This window comes from Sminthopsis crassicaudata, chromosome 3, assembly GCF_048593235.1.
Source record: "Sminthopsis crassicaudata isolate SCR6 chromosome 3, ASM4859323v1, whole genome shotgun sequence".
NCBI classification, from domain to species: domain Eukaryota; kingdom Metazoa; phylum Chordata; class Mammalia; order Dasyuromorphia; family Dasyuridae; genus Sminthopsis; species Sminthopsis crassicaudata.
The window spans coordinates 252,193,492-252,215,580 of record NC_133619.1 but is presented as its reverse complement, the minus strand read 5'-3'; the positions used below and the strand labels follow the sequence as shown (position 1 = coordinate 252,215,580).

Below are 22,089 nucleotides of genomic sequence, written 5' to 3'. Positions count from 1 at the left end.
TTAAAGTAATCTTGTGACTCCCTGATGACGTCTGGCATAAAACAAAAATGCTTAAATTAAAAAAAGTTTTCTTCAAGTTCAGGGTCTTTGTCTTATTGGAGCAGAGATTTAAAATGATACAAGGATAAATAAAAATGACTGTGCATGCATAAATTGAGAAAACTTGAATTTGATCTTAATGTGTTTCAAATGGGGATTGAAGACACAGTATACCTTATAGTATCAGTAGTATAGTAATATAGGAAATTTTTGATAAATACATATTTGTATGTTCTGTACATAGTATGATCTTTATATGGTCTGTGGCATCTCAAAGGAAAAACAGAATAATTTGGTTTTCCTTCCTTATGTGTAATATAAATAAGTAAAATTTTGGGATATGATTTTTATCTTTTTAAAAAAATTTTGATATGAATCCATTTGGACATTTTTTCTACAAGTTCTTCAGGGCATATTTTGAGATAGATTAGGCTATTGCAAATCTTGTGTAAAACACAGATCACTCTCCTCCACTATGGAGATATTGCAGGTAGGATGTTTCTGCTACCTGCCTGGCAGGAATGTCTCAGTGCTCCTAAAATTCCTGTGGTTTTGAACCAAGGTTTCTGTGACCAAGGAGTGGATAAATTCTTGGAAGACCTGAATCATATCAAGTTTTATATATTATGATAAATAAAATGAGGAAACAATAGAAAGCTATAGCTAAATAGGAGATTGGCTCATAATTTCCGCTTGGAAAGACAAAGGAATCAATAGGGATGCTTTTACTGATATATCCAAAATCAACAAGAAACATGTCATCGAGCATTTATTCATCTCTCATTATACTACTGATAAAAAACATTTTCAAAACATCCTTCAGGAAAATCATCCTTAAATATAACTCACATACTCACATCTGTTACAGAGGTTAGAAATATATGGAAATTCTTAACAGAACTTTAAAAGACCCTCAATTTTAAACATGTTGATGAGGCAGGTATCAGAGAAGTGGTTTAAAAAAGTTTCTATGTTTCAGTAAGAAGAAATGAGAAAGACCAGAGGTTAATAGATTTCATAGAAGGTTGATTCCTATTTATGTAATGAATGCTAAGATGGCTGATTAAATTGTGACACATCAGTAGTTAGGAGATTCTTATCTACTAAATTTAACCAATCCCACTTTTGTGATGTTACTTGGTATTCACTAAGTCCAATGTCTCCCAAATATTAAAAATAAAATCCAGTGCTAATTATAGAGGGGTAAAATTTCTGTTCTATCTATAAACCTTTGGCCTTTCTTATTTCTATTTCCAGAATTATATTTAAGTCACTGAAGAATAAAGTATATGTTTAATTTGGAGGGTTCTTTTAAAATTTTCTTTGCCTTTTTATTATTTGCAATAGATAGTTGTACAAACACTTTTTTAGAAATTAAATTAAATTATCTCCTTACTGATGTGTCACACTTTAATCAGCCATCTTAGCATTCATTACATAAATAGGAATCAACCTTCTATGAAATCTATTAACCTCTGGTCTTTCTCATTTCTTCTTACTGAAACATAGAAACTTTTTAAAAATAATTTCTCTGATACCTGCCTCATCAACATGTTTAAAATTGAGGGTCTTTTAAAATATAATGTCTTCCTGATGCTCTTATATTTTGCACTATGATTATTGTAATGCAATTATATTATAAATTTTGATTAAATTATTACACTACAAAAACATAAGATAATATTCCATAACATTTGTATATTACAACTTTTTCCAGGGATTCCCCAATTGATGGATGTCCCCACAGTTTTTGATTTTTTTTCACCACAGGCATAACTGCTATATATCTTTTTGTATTTCCTTAGATTTTGTTTTACCTTTTTTTACCTTGCTTTACTTCCTTAAATAAATTTCCATTATTCTTCCTTTCTCCTCCTATTGCCCTCTTGAGTGAAATATGTTCGTGTACCTAATTGTGTCTGTATTTTCCCTCTTTTTACCAGTACACATGAGAGTAAAATTCACACTCATCCACTCACCCCTTCCTTATTTTTATTGACTTTCATTTGTATACCTTAATTGTATGAATTTTTTTTATCTTTCTTCTTCCTTCTCCAACTTCACAGTATATTTCTCTATTCTATTTCCATTTCATATTCCATTGTTCTTTTAAAATCATTGAAACATAACATTGAAGCATAACAGAACCACCCCAAAGCCCTTTGTCTGGTTGGATTCCTTCTGTGGCCCTTGATGATTACAAGGTTCTGGGTATTTAAGTGTATTGTCTCCCTACTTTATGCTGCAAACAGTTTATCTTTTTATAATTCCTTACCATAACTTTTGTTATTTAACTTTGGTTTTTCTCTTACGGCCTGTTTATACTTTTAAATTATATTGTCTATTTAAATAAAGGATGATTTTTTTCCCCTATAGGAAATTCTCTTTGAGGGAAAAGTATAGAATACACTATAAGTTCAAGATTCAAAAGGATGATTACTGATAAATACATTGGCTAAATCTAAGATAAATTTAAATAAAGATATATGTGAACTTCTGAACTTATCCAATCCAATTATAAACTTAGATTGCATTCTCCTACTATTCTATGCAAGTGGCGAAGGAGGAACAAGGGGCAAAGGGCAATCATGCACTATATATACTTAGTTGTGAGCTACAAAATTAGGTTAATTACCTAATATTAATCACAACTAGATGATATAAAAGTCAATGATCTCTTATTTCCTCTATTCCACTTCTGCCTTTTTAGCTTCTCTCTTGTCCTCCTAGACAAAACTGCTTTTCTGTCACTTGGTTTTCTGAAGCTATGATAAGCTCTTTCAAGAAAGAAAAGCATTATATTCAAGCCATTGAGGGACTTGCCATCTCTCAAACTAGATAGTACTAAAGGACTTTATACCTCAGCTAGTTCTTCTTTACATAAAAATATTATTCATCTTTCCTCCAATGATCTTTCAGTGACTGTAATGCCTACTGACTTCAAGCACTTTCAATTGTCTATTCTGTTAGATGCTGTGCTTTTTTATTCTTCTGAACTTTTGTATGTCATTTTCTAATATCCTATTTTTTAGGGAAACTCATGTCTCAAATTGGGGCCCTTTTGTGAGTGGCAATCCATCTCCAACTCGGGTTAATAAACACAAAATTCACAGTTATATCAGATATAATAATATTTGTTTCATTTTACTTTTTGATGTTGAGTCTATCTACCTTGCTGGAAATGTAACAATTGCTCACATGTGATTATATTGTAGATAGGCTTAGAATTTTTCCAAAATGGACAGGTCATCCTTTTTTTGGCAGCCTGATGGTCCTGCCAGGGGTTCACCATATCTTTGTCAAACTTCATCAAGATATATGCTATAAATAAAAACTATTAATGAAAGATATATGCTAGAGTTTAGACTATCTGGTGAAAGCTAATAATTGCATTTTCAGTATAACTTAATACTTGAGATGCTATATAATTCAAGATTTAATTTATTTTGGTGATTTTTTGACAAAGAAAGGGAGAAAATTAAACCTTTAAATGGGACAAAAAGATGTATATATATATATATATATATATATATATATATATATATATATATATATATATATATATATATATATATATATATACATATATATATGTATATGTGTTTTCAATTTCAATTAATACTTGTGCAAGTTTATGGAGTATTTGATGTCATGTTTTTATTATTTGCTGATCCCATCATCAATCCCAGTCTCAAGGTTAAATGGCAATTAACTTCTGTTATAATCCCATACTCTGAAATCCTTAAGGATCTTAAATGGTGACTGAAGTAGATGTTCATAATACACCAGGCTGGTATATGCTTTATGATCTCAACCTATGGTGAATGACAGAATGTCAGAAGTGATATTGAGTTCTTGCCAGTTTTGGTGTCTTTTGCCCATGATGACTAAATTTCAGCACAATCTCAAGGATATGAAGGTTTACAGAAATGCCCTCACACTACCATCTTATAGAGTAGAAAGTAAGGTTCAGGTTTTTAAAAGTTTTAGTTTTATATATTGGTCAACCTGCCATCTGGGGGTAGGGGAAGGAGGGGAAAAATTGGAACAAAAGGTTTGGCAATTGTCAATGTTGCAAAATTACCCATGCATATATCTTGTAAATAAAAACTATTTTAAAAAAAAGTTTTAGTTTTAAGAAGTATATTTGCTATATAGTATTTATGATACTATATGTTATATAAAATGAATATTGTCTAAAATTATTTTTAAATAGAGATGTTGGCAAAAATAGATTATAGAATTCTAGGATTACTAGTAAGAAAAAATGTATTTTGTGTACAACTTTATTCTGTATATTACATTTTATGTATTTCATGGTTACTGGGTTAGAAAAAAATGAACATTATCAGAATTTATGTTTTGTCATAAAGAATTATATGTAAACAGTATATTTTCAGCGATCTGTAATATAATATTACAGGGTTTTTTTTTTGGTTGTAGAAAACCAATTTTCTCTCTCTCATAAGTTCAATATATCAACATTAGTGTTTTGACTTCATATCTTTTCTTTTGTGATGAATGTTATTTCTATGAAAGTTAAGGATTAATTATATTTTGAAAAGAAATCATATGTACTAATTGTTAATATGATACTCTTTACAACTTTTGTGTGTTTAGAAGAAAATATAAGAACTTATACTTAAATCAGTGACAACCTTAATTTAACAGAAAATACAAAAATTTCTTAAATTTTATTTAGCAATATTTCAAACACTTTTAAAGGAATCAAGGTGGTGGCAGTAGAGGGGTTGTGACATGTGGAATGTATACATAGGAATGTATATTTCATACATAAGAAGGAATGAGACAATAGTTCAACAATGCATTGTATCCCAAGAAATGCTCTTTCCATTATTCTAAGTTGTATCCCAATTGTTCAAATGTTACTTGCTTTTGATTTTGGGTTTTGCTAGGCAGAAAGGAAAGGAATATAAAGTGTATTTTATCTAAGTCATTTGAAGAACATATTTAGTGGATCTTCATTTCTTTGCAATATTTATATAATAGGTTATTTTAAAAGGGAGTAAAGTTGAGTGGATAAAATCTACTTTCTCCATTTTTTTCTATATGGACTTCAAAAAATTTTGAATATTGAATATTACTTCAAATGTAGCATGCTGACTGTTTTGATACTTTGCTTTTCAGGTACAACAAATGCCTGTCTTGAATTTACTGAACTGAATATAAAGGAAGCTTTTCTTGATATATTTAAGCCAAAAATAAAAGTCAGGCTGCTGTTGTTCACACGAGAAGATATAAACTGTGCTCAGCCTGTTTTTACAAGTGATTATAAACTTAATAATAACTTCAATATCACCAAGAAAACAATTTGGATTGTTCATGGATATAGACCATTAGGCACAAACCCAGTATGGCTTCACAAATTTGTAAATTCTTTATTGTCTTTAGAAGATGTGAATATAATTGTAGTTGATTGGAATCAGGGTGCTACAACTTTACTTTATCAAAGAGCTGTAAAAAGATGCTGGAAAGTTGCTACAGTATTGAGAGAATACATTAAAAGGATGATGGTAAGTTGGGGATTTGTATGCCTGAAAAAAAAATATGAAAGAAAAGATGAATTAATGTGAACGTATATTAAGAAATATCACAAAATGAATTTTTCATTCTTTTAAAATCATTCTTTATAAAGTAAAACTTGAGAGAAGGAATGAAGGATGAATTAAGCTGTTGATAGATAAGGAGAGTGATTTGCTGTTACTAATTATCCTAAATAATAATAGGCTAACATTCAATGAAGTCGACCAAAAGTAAAATATCATTAGAACTCTACTGAAATAGTACTAAAATAAGGCCTTTTTGGCAAAGCACCTATGTTACAGGTTTAAAAATATTTTGTCATAAAACAGCTAAATATGTCACTTGTGATTGAATTACATTTTCTCTTTCTGAATTTTAATTTTTTACACATTAATTATCTGTCCCTCACACTTTACCTCCTCCCATTTCAAAGAACAATGCTAGAAAAGAAAATATAAAACCCTCAAAACAAAAATACATGGCTTAGCAAATCAGTTGCCATAACTACAACTCATGACTAAAAATCAATGTATTTGTCATTATGCATCTATCATTTCTTGGCAGGCAATGGATAGTGTTAATCCAGCTTTTGAAATGATCATCAAGTGGAGTTTCTAAATCATTTAAAGTTTATATACTCTAAAAAACTTTAAAATTAAGTTGCTTTTCTCTATAACTATTACAAAAAGATAAAGGGGAAAATTGAAGGAATGAAGATAGGCAGAGAGGAAATAGAAGTATTAGTTTCTGCAGATGATTTGAATGTTTTAGTTTTAGAACACCAGAGAGTCAACTAAAATACTAATTGAAACAATTAACAATTTCAGTGAACTTATAGAATACAAAATAAACTCATACAAATCATCTTTTTTTTTCTCTATAGAACCAACAAAATATAAGAGGAAGAGATAGAATAGGAAATTTAATTTCAATTAACAACAGACAGCACCAAATACTTGGTAATCTGTCTGCTAAGATATGCATGGATATTTTGTGAACAAAATTATAAAACAGTTTTTCCTCAACAAAGACAAATATAAATATTTGGAGACTTAATTATTGTTTATGTGTAGGCTGAGGAAATATAATAGAAATGACAACAGTACCTAAATTAGATTACTTATATTCACTGGCACTTCAAACTATCAAAAGATTATTTGGTAGAATTTAAAAAAATAATAACAAAATGCTTATGATGAAACTAAATGTCTATCATATCAAGAGTTGTTCAGTCATTTAATCATGTCTGACTCTTAAGGGATCCAAAGGAGCACAGTACATCAGAGTCTTCTATCTATACTATCACATGAAATCTCTTCAAGCTCATGACACTCTCTAATCACTTGCCATTTCTTTTTTTTTTTTTTTTTGCCTTCAATCTTTTCCTACATATCAAGAGAATCAATGAAAGAAAAGGAGAAGAAAGGCTACCTATAATACCAGATCTCAAAGTCTTCTGCACAGCTATAATCGTCAAAAATACTTTGGTACAGACTGAGAAACAGAGAGATTGATTGGTGGAACTAACTGATTATGTACAGAAGCAAGTATAAATTGGTGATTGCTTAACCAAAAGATTTCAGATAGTGTATTTAACTTTCTTTTTGACAAAAGGTTTTGAGAAACTAGGACATAAGTCTCATAGAAGCAAGGTATAGATAAACATTTGATACCATATATCTAGGTAAATTTGAAATGCATGCATGATTTGAACATTAAAAAGTAACATTGTAAACAAGTTAGAGAAGCTTGGGGAAAATTACCTATCAGATTTATGAGTAGGGAAAGAATTTATGAAGAAAAAAAGAAGATATAGGTTCATAGGCAGTAAAATGGACAGTTTTGATTATATAATATAAAAATGTTTTATATAAGTGAAACTAATGCATATAAAATTTAAATGAAAACAGAAAATTAGGGGGAAATACTTTTGCCTCAAGTTTTTTCTGCTTTAAATTTTATTCATGATAAATATTGAATTTAATTTATAAGAATAAGATTATCAAGAAACAAGTAATCAATTTTCAGAGGAATGAAATCAATAGCCATGGGAAAATTATTTAATTTACAAATAATTAAAGAAACACAATTTAAAACAACTTAAAGTAATACCACATACATACCCTCCAAATTGGCTAAGTTGACAAAAAAGAAAATTGGTAAATGCTGGTAAGGGTCTGAGAAAACTAATATTTCAATACACTATTTATGGGCCTGTGAACTTTTTCAACCATTCTGGGAAGTAATTTAGAACTCTTGTACAAAGTTATGTATAAAATCTATTAAACTCTAGTTACTCTTTGACCTATTTATATGATATGTTAGGTCACTAATGAGATCAAAGGAAGAGGACAATAATCCATATATACAAAAATATTTATAGGAACTTTTTTACATTAGAAAGAATTGAAAACTTGTAGAGTATCTATCAAGTGTACTGCCTAAATAAATTACAGTATATGAATGTAATGGAAATCTACTGTGTTATAAAAAATGAGAAAGGTGATTTCATAAAAAAATACAATCAACAGAGTTAGATATATGGCTGTAAAGCTAAGTAAGCAGCATCAGTGGAATGATATATTCAATAAAGATAATTAGATAATGATAGTGGAACTTTGACTCATTTGGCCTATAGTTAACAGATTTTATTATTCTTTTCCTTTCTTTGAAAAGGGAAAGATACTATGTATTTCTCAAGTCCTTCAAGATTCTTTTATTCTGTATTATCTTTTACATGGCATATATATATATATATATATATATATATATATATATATATATATATATATATATATATATATTTGTCTTATTCCTGCCAGTTGGAGTATCAGAGCCAAATGACAGAAATTCATCCATTACAGTTAAGTATTGTTTTTAGTATCTCATCACATTGATTGGCTATCAACTTTATTAGCCATTTTTTCTAGGGTTTCCAGTATAAAGATCTTTCTACTTTGTAGTTTAAGGCAATCAAATAAGAAGAGGATTTCTGCTTTTTTTTTTCATTATGGTTTTAACAGTTATTGATAGGTAGCATTTTTTAAAAAGAGTTATCAAACTTTTTTTGTCTCAGGGGACCTTAAAATATGAAATATCATTGAGGATTTTTCAGTTTTTGATTATGTGAGTTATATTTTTGATATTTACTGTATTAGAGATTTTAAAATATTAGCATAATTATATAAAAAAACATAGATCTCATAGAAACCTGGAAAATATTCAGGGAGAGTCTAGATTACAATTTGAGAATCACTGATATGTAGAACATTTTTCATCCTCAACATAATCCTGTGAGAGGTAAATCTGCAAGCATTATTGAATGAATGCTTACTATATACCAGCTATGGTGCTAACTAGAAAAAGAAAGAAAGAAAGAGAGAGAGAGAGAAAGAAAGAGAGAGAGAGAGAGAGAGAGAGAGAGAGAGAGAGAGAGAGAGAGAGAGAGAGAGAGAGAGAGAGGGAGGGAGGGAGGGAGGGAGGGAGGGAGGGAGGGAGGGAGGAAGGAAGGAAGGAAGGAAGGAAGGAAGGAAGGAAGGAAGGAAGGAAGGAAGGAAGGAAGGAAGGAAGGAAGGAAGGAAGGAAGGAAGGAAGGAAAGAAAGAAAGAAAATCCTTTTTAGTATTTTACAAATTACTTCCCTGGTTTTATTCACATCATTTTGCATTATTGTATTCATTGTTTATCTAAGGTTTTTCATACCTTTCATTTCTTATTTTGTAACACCACATATTGTATTCCTTCAGCTTCATATTCTAAATCTTGTTTGGCGATTCTTCAAATATTCCAAATATTTTTCTACCACCTAAAGGGTGACATAATTATTTTGTAATTCTGGATCCTTTTCTTCTTTCCTTAATCTCTTTGGAGTATAAACCTAGTAGTGGCATCATTGGATCAAAGCATGTGTATAAGTTAAGTAGCTTTAGGGGCATAGTTCTAAAGTGTTTCATAAATATTTGGGCAATTTCACAACTCTAGGAACAGGGCTTTAATGTTATTGTTTCCTCATATTCTTTCCAGTGTTTGTCAATTTCATTTTGGGAGGTCAATTTTTCCAATTTGATTGTTTTGAGATTATAGTTCAAAATTATTTAAATTGCATTTCTCTATTATTAATGATGTAAATAATTTTATATGATTATTGACAGTTTTAATTTCTTCTGAAAACTGTCTTATTCATGTCTTTTGATCATTTAACAACTGGAGAATGTTTTTTATTCCTATAAGTAACTCAGCTCCCTCTGTATCTTAAAAATGAGACTGAAAAGTTTTTTTCTGTGAAGATTTTCCTCAGTTTCTTCATTCTTTCCTAATTTTAACTGTACTGATTTTATTTGTTTAAAAAATTACTTTTATGTAATCAAAATTGTCTGCTTTTACCTCTTATAAACCTCTCTTGTTTGATCATGAACTGTTACAATACTAGTAAATCAAGCAGGATTGGTTATGATATCATTTTTATTCATAAATCACAGGCATATTTGTTTACACTGTGAAATGCTGATTCCCACATAGTTTCTGTCATATGGTTTTCCCATTTTTAATGATTTTTGTTGAATAGAGGGTTCTTGATTTAGTGGCTAGAATCTTTTGAAATATCACACACTGTTACCATGCTCATTTACTTCTATATATTGTATATCTAAACTGTTCCTTTGATAACTTTTCTATTTATGATCAATTTTCAAGTCATTTTGAAAATCATGGCTTTGTAGTACTATTTGAGATCTGATACTGCTAGGCTCCCTTTTTTCCATTTTTAAAATTTATTCCTTTGGTATTCTTTATCTTTTATTTATCCAGATAGATTTTTATATTATTTTTTCTATTTATATGAGATAATCCTTTGGAAGTTTGATTGATATGGCACTGAAAATGAAATTAACTTAGATAGCAGTCATTTTTATTATATTGACAATCTTCCCATGACCAATTTATTTAGATATTTGTGTGAAGAATGCTTTGTAATTGTGTCCCAGATATGTTTTTTGTTATGTTAAATAGTCAGTATTTGATATTGCCCTGTACCTATTTCAAAATAATTTCCTCTCTTTCTGTTAATTTTTTTTGTGATATGTAGAAATACTGATGATTTGTATGGTTTTGTTTTATATTCTGCAAATTGGTTGATTGATTCGATTACTTTTTGGCAGATATTCTAGAGTTCTAAGTAAACTGTCCTATCATCTACAAAAAGATAGGTTTTTTCCTATCTATGCTTGTTCTCTCAATTTTTTTGTTCTTTTCTTAGTGCCATATTAATAAAAATGACATGTCTAAGGAGTATTGTAGAAGATCAAGAGTACGCGGCTATGAAGAAGGGAAAACAAATTCTTTAGGGTACAGATAGAAATGTAGGCATAAAAGGATCACTAAGCAATTTCAAAGACTGAGATACTTCTTAAGGACAATGCTAATGATGGCTGAGGTAATATCAATGAAGATGTGAAAAAATTGACAAGGTGGCTATTGATAGAGCTGATGAGGGTATTGTAATGTTGCAACTCACATTTTGAATTAAAATGGAAAAGTATATGTCTTGGAACTTGACACATTTCTGATCAAAGATCTATTTTAGTATTTATATAAACCATAATAATATATTCTTAATTACAGAAACTTGGAACTTCTCTTCAGTCTTTTCATTTCATAGGAGTAAGCCTTGGAGCTCATATATCAGGATATGTTGGAAGCATATTTAGTGGTCAAATTGGGAGAATTACTGGTAAGTAATTTAAATTGAATTGTTAATTAAAGCACTTTCTCCATACTGATTAATCTTAGGGGGAATTAGAGCCTTAAGCCTCCAGCATAAATCTCTTCTCCAACTGCAATTAACAGGGAAAGAATGGAAGCTCCTGCTTTTATATATAATCATTCTGTTAAAAATTCTGAGTAGAAAAGGGAAAGGGACTCATATGTACAAAAATGTTTGTAGCAACTCTTTTTGTGGTGACAAGACTTGGAAATTGAAGGGATACCCATCAATTGGGAAATGGTTGAATAAACTGTGGTATTGAATGCAATGGAATATGAAATGGAATGGAGTACTATTATTCTACAAGAAATGATGAGCAGACAAATTCCAAAAAGACCTTGAAATATTTAAATGAAAAAATGCTGAGGGAAGTGAAACAGCACCAGGAGAACACTATATATAGTAAGAGCAAAACTGTGCAATGATCAACTATGATAGACTTATCTCTTCTTAGCAATACAGTGATCCAAAACAATTTCAATAGACTTGTGATGGAAAATATCATTACATCCAGAGAAAGAACTATGGACAATGATTGACTTGTGATGCAAAATGTCATTGCATTCAGAGAAAGAACTATGGAGACTGAATGCAGATCAAAGCATACTATTTTCATTTCTTATTCTTTTTCCCATTGTTTTTCCATTTTGTTTTGATTTTTATTTTATAACATAACTGAAATGGAAATATGTTTAAAATGTACAATTATACAATATAAATGTATAATCTATATAATTTATGTCATTTTGTTTGCTTATTTGGGAAGGGGGAAAAGAACTCAGGAAAGGAGAAAACATTGAAATTCACAACCTTATAAAAATAAATGTTAAAAACTATCTTTGCATGCAATTGGAAAAAATAAAATACTATTAAATGGGGGAAAATTCTGAGTAGCTTTAACCTTGAAAATAAGTAGTGAAGATAAAAAATCCTACATATACACATTTATTCGTAAATTTGTAAATAAATACACAAAAAGTTCAAAGGACTAATGGGATGATGGCTTACTGAGCCCTTTTCAGGGCTGCTGTTAACCTTTGGTGTGCACCTGACATTCAACTCTCATGTGTAACTCCAAGGAGGTATAACATGCATAGCATCTATGCCATAGTAAACCTCAGAAGATGAGATAAACAAGATTGAAGATAACTGATGGGTATCAAAACCATTATCAATGAGTTAGGGGGTATTTACCCCAAACATGGGAAGACTTCCTCAGCATGGGTTGGGAACATTATGTTCCTGTGGCCATGAAGATGATAGAAGTACGTTCTGTGGAGTACTTAGATCTTAGTCAGACAAAGAAAATCCCAAAATTATCCATTGAACTCCCTAGACCATTGCCAGTTATCTTGACTTTTGTCCTGCCCAGGAACTTTAATGACTGTGAAGGAAAGAGTAAGGCTGATGACTTTGTGCAACTCTCCCTCATTTAAATCTATTTCACATGCAAATCAATGCATCACCCAATGATGGTCTGCTTCAAAATGAAAGATACAAAAACAAGAATAAGTTAATACATCAAAGTTGCTCACGATCCAAAAAATGATTATTTAATAGCCTTCTAGCTTCAAGGCAGTATTGAAAAATTAATAAACTTAAAGAAGATGATCTGTTCTATTCCTGAAAAAAAATCAGGGTGATGGAAATATTAAATCAGTGTCAGGAATGTTTGTGAGAAAATGAGGAAAATCTCAAAACAATCCTGATCGGCATTTCTCTAGCATTTAGTGTTAGGAGTTGCTTGGAGGTGCTGAAAGGATGAAACCTTTCCAGGGGAAGACAGCCAATATGTGTCAGGGTTGTGAACTTAGGCACAGATCTTGCTGATTCAAAGGCCATCTCTTTATCAATTATGATATACAGCCTTTCTGAATAGAGAATTTAATTTCTTAAAATAATAAAGAACAATGTAATTCAACTGCAAAAAGAAATAACACAATAGTACTGATTCTTTAAAAAGTGAAGATTAAGATTTCAAGGAAATACATATGTATACATTAATAATCATTTCACATCTGCCATTAAATAGGCTCACATACTGATTCATACTCCATTCACTTATCCCTTAACTCCCCTTTTCCATATGAACACTACTAGGATCAAGGTTATACCAAACATATATTTACATCATTATAGTGTCCCAAATGCTGATATCACTCACTACATTTTAACATAAAATCCAGCATATTGCACAGGCAGGAGTCATTTGGTCTTAAAACTCATTCTCTAAGCATTCAGAATAGAATCAGGTCCAACAATTTAGACTCCATAATTGATCTACTTCTGAGCTTTTCAAAATTTTAGGATTTCCTTTGGTTCTTCAATCACACTCCTTTCAATAACTACTCTTAATATTCAACAATCATTTTGCATACGCTTTACCAAAAAAAAAATTATGTAATCTGTCCTCAGCATCTTTTATCTCTTCTTATTTTACTTGCTGTAAAATTACTAGACCTTCTATCACAAACATATGTCCAGGTACCAGATCTTATTCCATCATTCCAAATGTCCAGAAAAATCTCTTACAGTCTCTATTATAGAGCAGTCAAATCACTACCACGTGTCATTAGAGATATAGTTATTACTTCTTTGTCTCTCATACACATTATGCATAGATAAAAATTAAGACTACACAGCTATGGTTCACAAGTATTTCCTCAGAAGAAAGATCTCATAATATGACAGAGAATTAGCATGGTAAAAAAAAATTAGTAGTGGAAGAGAAGATATCTCTATCAAACAGCACTATTTTACCTGTGGAACTGCATTAAGATAAATTATTTCTAATAGCATTTGCAGATTTTTGCCCAGAAGATGCAGCTTCCTTATTTTTTTATGTGATTTTCAGAAGTTACTATGATTCCTGGAATTTTTATTAATAAAAAAATCTATAGATATGGAGGAGACATCAGAAAAAGTTCATCTGAGAGAAATATGGAGATTTTCATGGCTATAAGTTCAATATCAATGAAGACTGAAATAGCTGCCAAAAGAACCAACTTAGTATCTAATTGTACTTAGGCATGCCTAGTAACCAGGCTTAACAAAGTACTATTATGATATGTCATTGGATTCTGGTATAGTCAATACTCAATATTGGTGCTCATAAACTACGCCTTTCACAGCATAATCTTTGATAGATCCTATAAAATTAAAAAGTCAAGGACTGATTCAAAATATGTACAGATTCTATTAGTATATTAGAAATTACATGATGAATTCATTCCACTTAGAAACTGAAGACAAAAAGAAAAAATAAAAGACACTTCAATACTATATAAGTTCCTTCTAAACAGTGGGGGTAATGGCAATGGGGAAAAGCAGTTATTGAAAATCATTTAATTTTCATGCTATTGATAAATGCTAAATTAATTATTGGTATTCTTATTGTGAGATAGTTCTTCATAAATGAATAAAAAGTAGCATATTACTGCAATGGTTGAACTTCATATAGACTGATATTCTTATGATAAATAAAATCAGAAGACAATAATAGGTTGCTGGCAAGAGGGAAGATGGTTTACACATTTTTTTGGACATTTGAATAAAGGATTTAGTGAAGTTAGTTCTATTATGTATGGAAAGGCAATAATAAGTACTAGACATTACTATTTGACTGGAAGATTTTTGCCTACAGATCACAAATACTTTCTTTTTAAATTTTTTCTAATTTTCTGATTAAATATAATTTCCTATTTTTCCCAATTATATGTAAGAACAATTTTTGACATTCAGTTTTTAAATTTCGAGTTCCAAATTTTCTCCACTCTCTTTCCCTCCCTTCCTAATATGGCAAAAAAAATGATATGGATTATATATATATTTATATATATATATATATACATATATATTTATATTTATATAAGTATATATACACATATATGTATACACACATATATATACATATGACATGTATCTATTTATATATGTATGCATATATGTTATATAATATTTTCCTTAGCCATGTTGCAAAAGAAAACCTGATTTTTAAAAAATCCTATAAAAATTTAAAAATTACATGCTTCAATATTCATTCAAATTCCATCAGTTCTTTTTCTGAAGGTGGATAACATTTTCGTCATTTTGAGAACTGTCTTGGATTATTATATTCCTGAGAAAAGCTGTCATTCATAGATGATCATTATATATTATTGTTGTTACTATGCACAGTGTTCTGATTCTTCTCACTGCACTATATGTCTATTTATGAGTAAATATTTCTATATATTTCTGAAAGCATCCTGCTTGTTATTTCTTACAGCACAGTAGTATTCAGTCACAATCATATACCACAATTTCATCAGACATTCTCCACTTGAAACTTATTTATATCTAAATTAATTCACACACACCCACACCCACACACACCTTATCAACTGGTAATACTAAATCCACCAACGGAGAAGTAGGATAAAAAGGGAATAAGAGAAGAGGAGTGGTTATAAAAGAGAATGAGATAAAAGAAGATAATGATCAGAAGAAAAAAAAAAAAGACTTTTGGGAGGCACAGAATAAAAATAGAGTACCAACAACAACAACAACAAAAAATAAGATTGCAGAAAGTGCAGAATTAGCCATCATAACTGTAAATATAAATGGAATGAGAAAACAAAATTAATTAGAAACCAGAATCCACCAATATGCTATTTATTAATAAACACATTTGAAACAGAGACACACAGAGTTAAAATAATGGATAATGATTCAACTGAAGCAAAAAAGGTAGAGGTATGAATTATAATCTCAAATAAAACAAAAACAAAAAAAAATAGACCGAATTAAAAGAAGTAAGCCTAGAAATTACATTTTGGAAAAAAAAAAAAAAGCACCATGAGTAACGAAATAATATCAATACTAAAATATATGTACTGAATAGCATCTAAATAGTTAAAAGTTAAACAGGAGAAAATCCTGAAAATCAAAAGAGAAGTAAATAAAACTGACAGTTTAAAAAAAAAATTAATTAACAAATAAAACCAAAAGCTGGGGACTTCTTAGTGATGGGAGAGAGTATAATAGACAAACCACTTGTTTTAATTTGAGCTAAAAAATCAAATTATTTGTATAGGAGATACTTTTGCCCAAATCAATCTAATACTCTAAGTTAAGTGGATGAATATTTGCAAATGTGTGTGTGTGTAAATTGCCCAGATTCATGGAGAAGGAAATGGAATCCTGAAATAACAGTATTTAAAAAAAAGAAATTAAAGAAATCATTAACAAGCTCCCTAATTAAAAATCCCCTGAGCCAGATGAATTTACAAAGAAATTCTACCAATCATGTAAGGAACAAGTAATTTCAATACTATATATACTATTTGGAAAATAGGTGAGGGAGTTCTATTAAATGTCTTTTGTGACCCAAATATGGCTTGATACCTAAATCAGGCAGAGGAAAAAGAAACAGTAAGAAAACTATTGGATAATTTCTTTTTTATTATTGTTTTCTTTTTTCTGATTATACATGTATATCAACTTTTAATTTTAAATCTTTTTTATTAAAGCTTTTAATTTTCAAAACATGTGCATAGATAATTTTCAACATTCACCTTTGCAAAATTTTGTGCTCTAAATTTTTTCCATCCCTTTCCCCTCTACCTCCCTAGATGGCAAGTAAATATGTTAAAAGATGTGCAATTCTTCTATACATATTTCCACAATCATCATGCTCTACAAGAAAAATCCGTTCAAAAAGGAAAAACAGAGAAAGAAAACAAAATGCAAGCAAACAACAACAAAAAGTAAAAATTTTATGTTGTGATCCACATTCAGTCTCCACAGTCCTCTCTCTGGGTGCAGATGGATCTCTTCATCACAAGGTCATTGGAAATGGTATAGGATAATTTCTTAATTGATGCAAAAAAATCTGAATAAAAACACCAGCAAAGAGATTGTATATCATAAACATATCATAACTGTTTGGCATTTATATCAGCAATGAGGGAACAGTTAAATATTAGGAAAATGATGAACATAATTGGCCATATTAATAATGAGACTGATTAAAAACCATATGATTATATAATGAATGTAGAAAATGCCTTTGAAAAGCACCACATCCTTTCTTACTAAAAAATAACACAGTTGAAAATTCTAATCAATGGAATCTTTCTTATAATAATAAGTAGTATCTATCTAAAACCAAGACCAAGCATTATCTTTGAGGCAAATAAACATAACGCTTTCAGGGGTAAGGCAAGAATTTCCATTATCATCACTATTATTGAATATTGTACTAAATACTAGCTACAAAATAAGGCAAGAAAAATAAATTTTAAAAATAATAATAGTTTTTTTTTTATTTTTCAAAATACATGCAAAGATAGTTTTCAATATTCATTCTTGCAAAACCTTGTGTTCCAAAAGTTTCTCCTTCCTTCTTACCCTTCTCCCTTGCCTGGAAAACAAGTAATCCAATATAGGTTAAACATGTGCAATGGGAAAAGAAACTGAAAGAATAAAAGTAAATGAGAAATAACTATTACTCTCTGCAGGTGATATGGTGATAAACAGGATCAATTTTCAAAATTTTGAAAGAACTTCAGAAAAGTTGTAGAATATAAAAAGAAACCCACATTAATCATTAGAATTTCTATATACTACCAACAAAACTCAGCAACAAAGATAGAAAGGGAAATTCCATTTAAAATTACCATAGATCATATAAAATATTAAGTAGTATACCTGTCAAGTCAAACACAGTTTTTTATATGAACACAATTAGAAAACACTTTTCACCCATCAGATTTAAATAATTGGAGAAATAGCAATTATATGCATGGGTATTCTGAGCCCCAACTAAAAAAATAGATATTTCTACCTAAATAAGTAAACTTAATGAGGAAAGGATTCTGGGAAGATGGCAGAATAAGTGAGAAATTTTCCAGCTTTCCATATTTCCCTCACAAATAAAACTAATTGTGTCTCAGAGTGAATATATACCAATGAAAAACAAAGAAGACTTGGGGACGAACAGGAGTCCTCTTGAGGACAACTTGAGAAAACTGGAAGAAAGGATTAGGGTTTAACCTGGATATAGTAAAAATACACCCCCCCCTCACCACCACCACCCCCCTCCACCCCCCACCCCCGGCTAGCTCCTCAGAAATAGCAAGTGGAAAACCCTGAACCTAGGTTTAGCTGGAGCCTCAGCCTGTATTGCAGAAACTTTCACCTCCTGGATAGTGTGAGAAGTTAGAGGTGTGAGTCCAGGAAAACTGAGGGAACCTCTCTGCTGATTAGAAATGCCAGGCCCATCTGTGCTGCAGAGATGCAGCCCTGAGTAAGAAGAAACCAGCACACCCAATGTTTGGTTGGTTCTTGTCCTTTATTCTTGAAGAGAACCAAAACGGCATCATTATGCTAGAGTCAAGTTACAGTGTATCCTACTGGGGCTGCTCAGACCAATACAAGCTCAAAAGACTCTGCCACAGATTGGATACAAATAGTCCTATAAATACTTTGTGTGGCTTCTCTAACTTTGCACATTTCATGTTTCTTCTGAGCTAATTCAATTCTGCTTTGCTTATAGAGCAAATAAGGGCATGCCTTGCTGGGCAATGCTGTGCCAGTCTGTCCCATATCATATAATAAATTCTAAAGTTCTTGAAACCTTGAGAATGTCCTTGTATCAGCTTTCCTGACCACCAAATACTCATGCCTTGCGTGAGTTCTCCATAAAATAATCTTTTTGGCAAGTGTACATATGGCACTTGAACAATATGGCCAGCCCAATGGAATAAGTGCTCTCTGGCAGTAGAGTTGGGATGCTTGGCAGTTTAGTTTGAGAAAGGACCTCAGTGTCTGGTATATTATTCTGCCAAGTAATCTTCAGAATCTTCCTAAGAATTCCAAAAAAGCAATCAATTACTGGATTGGCACTGATATGCTGTCCAGAATTCATAGACATAAAGCAATAAATTTGGTAGTCAGTTTGGTAGTCAATAAAATACCTTTCCTCTGCCATATTTTTCTTTGGAGCTTCCCAAACAGTGACCTAGTTTTGGCAACGTGTGTATCAATATCATTATTATTGTGAACATCTCTGGAAAGTATAGTGCCACAGTAAGAGAACTGATCCACAATATCCAAAACTTAACCATTTGTTGTAACTGATGGTTCCGCATATGTATGGTGCTGGCTGACAGAGGACCTGTGTATTTTTAATATTGTTAGCTAAAAATTAACAAAAGCAGCAGAGAATTGATCTGAACTTTCTTACATCTTAACTTTAAAGGCTGCATTGAGTGCACAATCATCTGCAAACAAAATAATCATGCATCAATACTCCCTCCTCTTTAGCTTTAACTTGTAGTTTTTTCAAGTTGAAGAATTTATCATCGGTGCTGTTGACTTTGATTCCATATCTTTGATTCCAACATAGCTGAAAACATCATGCTAAAAGTATGGGGACAAGCATACAACCTTGTTTCTTGGTTGTTAGGTTCTTACTAAGTGCTAATAAGATAATGAGATGATAAGTTCTTACTAAGTGCTAAGTCGGTACTTGACAATTCTCTAGTTTCGGCCTTTACTGGCATTTTTACTTCTGTGACCTCTTGGGGAGGAGCTTGCATGCTTAGGAGGAGCAAGTTCATTGGTTGAAGTAATTTTCCCCAGAAGCCCTTGCATTATCCCACGCCCATTCTCTGGGAGGATAAAACAGGGAGGCACTCTAGAGATAGGGAGAGAGTCTTGTCTGGACCAGACTTGAGACAGCTCTCTGGAGGAAAGAAGAATCTCTGCTCTAGGCCAGACTTGAGGCGGCTCTCTGGAGGAAGAAGTCTCTTCTCTAGACCAGAGAGCGATAGGCAGTTTCTGGAGACAACAGCACGTTACACTTGGTGACAGGAAAAGTTCAAGAGCATTGTCCACTGTCCAGAACCTGGGCAAGCATGACATCATGAAATTGATGTACTATACTGATAGACTTCTGTGGACAACCAAATTTTGAAATAATTTTCCATAAGCCCTTTCCACTAACAGTATCAAAAAGCCTTGGTGGATTTACAAATGTTATATATAGACATTTGTCTTGCTCCTGGCATTTCTCCCGGAATTTTCAAGTAGTAAGCACCATATCAATTGTTCCTTGTACCCTTCTGAAGCCACACTGGTTCTCAGGTAGATGACTTTTTCAGGTGTAGGGTCAGTCTATTAAGGAAGACTCTGGCAAGAATCTTGCCAGAAACTGAGAGAGACCCCCCTCCAGTTATTGTCACAAGATAATCTATTGCCTTTACCTTTACAAAGGTAGACAATAGAGGCATCCTTGAATTTCTGGGGTTTAACCTCTTCTTGTCATATAATGTGGAAAATTTCATTCAGCTTTTGTATGAGCAATGGAGCCCCCACTTGTAAATTTCAGCTGGAATAGAATCAGCAGTTGGTGCTTTATCACACAAAAGTAGCCTCATGGCATTCAAAATCTCTCAAAACGAACTTCAGCTAGGGATTGGTTCCAACAAGGTAAATAATCAATAGTTCAACATTGATTGATGACAATATGTTGAGAACTCTGTGAAATTGTTCAGCATACCTCTCTAGGATCATTTTCTTATCACTAATCAGAGTGGCACCATCAACAAAACCCTATCAGAGCATCACAAAAGTACTTTGGATTGTTATTATTAGCATAAAACCAAATTTCATCTGCCTTCTTATTGACCCAAGAATCATGCATCTCTCTAAGTTTTAATTGTACTTTACTTTTGGTGGATTTGAATGCTACCTTCCTAGAGATGCATGAACTATCCAGCCTGTAGTTCATGCATCTTTAAAAAGGTAGCATTCAAATGTTTATTTAGCAGCTTCTGAATTTCCCCATCATTTTCATCAAACCAATCTTGATATTTGCCAGAGTTCTGATCCAGATGAGCAAATGCAGCTTGGTACACCAAATCTCTGAAAGCTGCCCACTCCTATTCTGCTCCATTGTTGTCAACTGTGTGTTAGTTCAACTTACCTCTAAGTTAGCAACAAACTGTTCCCTTTCAGTGAAGCACTTTAACCTGTTGACATTAATTCTTCCAGTAGCCTTTTTGCCTTGGGGCTGCTATTTTTCTTGAATGTGAATATTCAGCTTAGAGAAAATAAGTCTATGATCAGTCCAGCACTCTGTACCACACATTGCTTTTGTCACTCTCATATTCTGTCTCTTCTCCTTACAATCACATAATCTATTAAATGCCAATGTTTGCTGCAAGGATGAATTCATGAATTTTTATTGGATTTAGGTAAATTGAATACATGGGTGATGAGAAAGTCATGAGATGCACAAGTCTTCAATAGTAAATGTACATTGCTGTTCCTGTTCCCATCTCCATTCCTCCCAAGAATTCTCTACCACATCTGGTAGTCCAAAGCCTATTCTAGCATTAAAGTCACACAATTATAAGCTTGTCTGCTTTTGGCACATTGATGATAAGGGTCTCCAGGTCTTCATAAGAATCTCGCCAGGGTTCATCATGATGAAAGCCTAGATACTGTGGAATGATATTTTCCCAGAAGGAACAATCACATTGTGAGCCTATCATTCACTCTTTTTTTGGAAAGTATGAGAGTTTGTTTTCTAGATTAGTTTGATCACAAAACCTACACCAGCTTCACAGCACTCCCTTTCATTTTGGCCACTCCAGAAAAAATATGTGTCCAGATCCTACTTCAATAATCTGTCCTTCATTTGCCAGCCTTGCTTCCATAAGACTGCTATTTGAATGAGATACCTGTTGAGTTCTCTCA

At 31.6% G+C, this 22,089-nt stretch overlaps 1 protein-coding gene across 1 annotated transcript in view; it reads left to right on the top strand.

Annotated features, from left to right (window-relative positions):
- LOC141559459 (lipase member I-like) overlaps window positions 1-22,089 on the top strand; it is a 43,063-nt gene that overhangs the window by 717 nt on the left and 20,257 nt on the right. Inside the window, exons 2-3 of the mRNA XM_074297328.1 lie at window positions 5,188-5,573; window positions 11,202-11,310. Coding sequence (XP_074153429.1) covers window positions 5,188-5,573; window positions 11,202-11,310 — 495 coding nt within the window. The remainder of the gene's footprint in view (window positions 1-5,187; window positions 5,574-11,201; window positions 11,311-22,089) is intronic.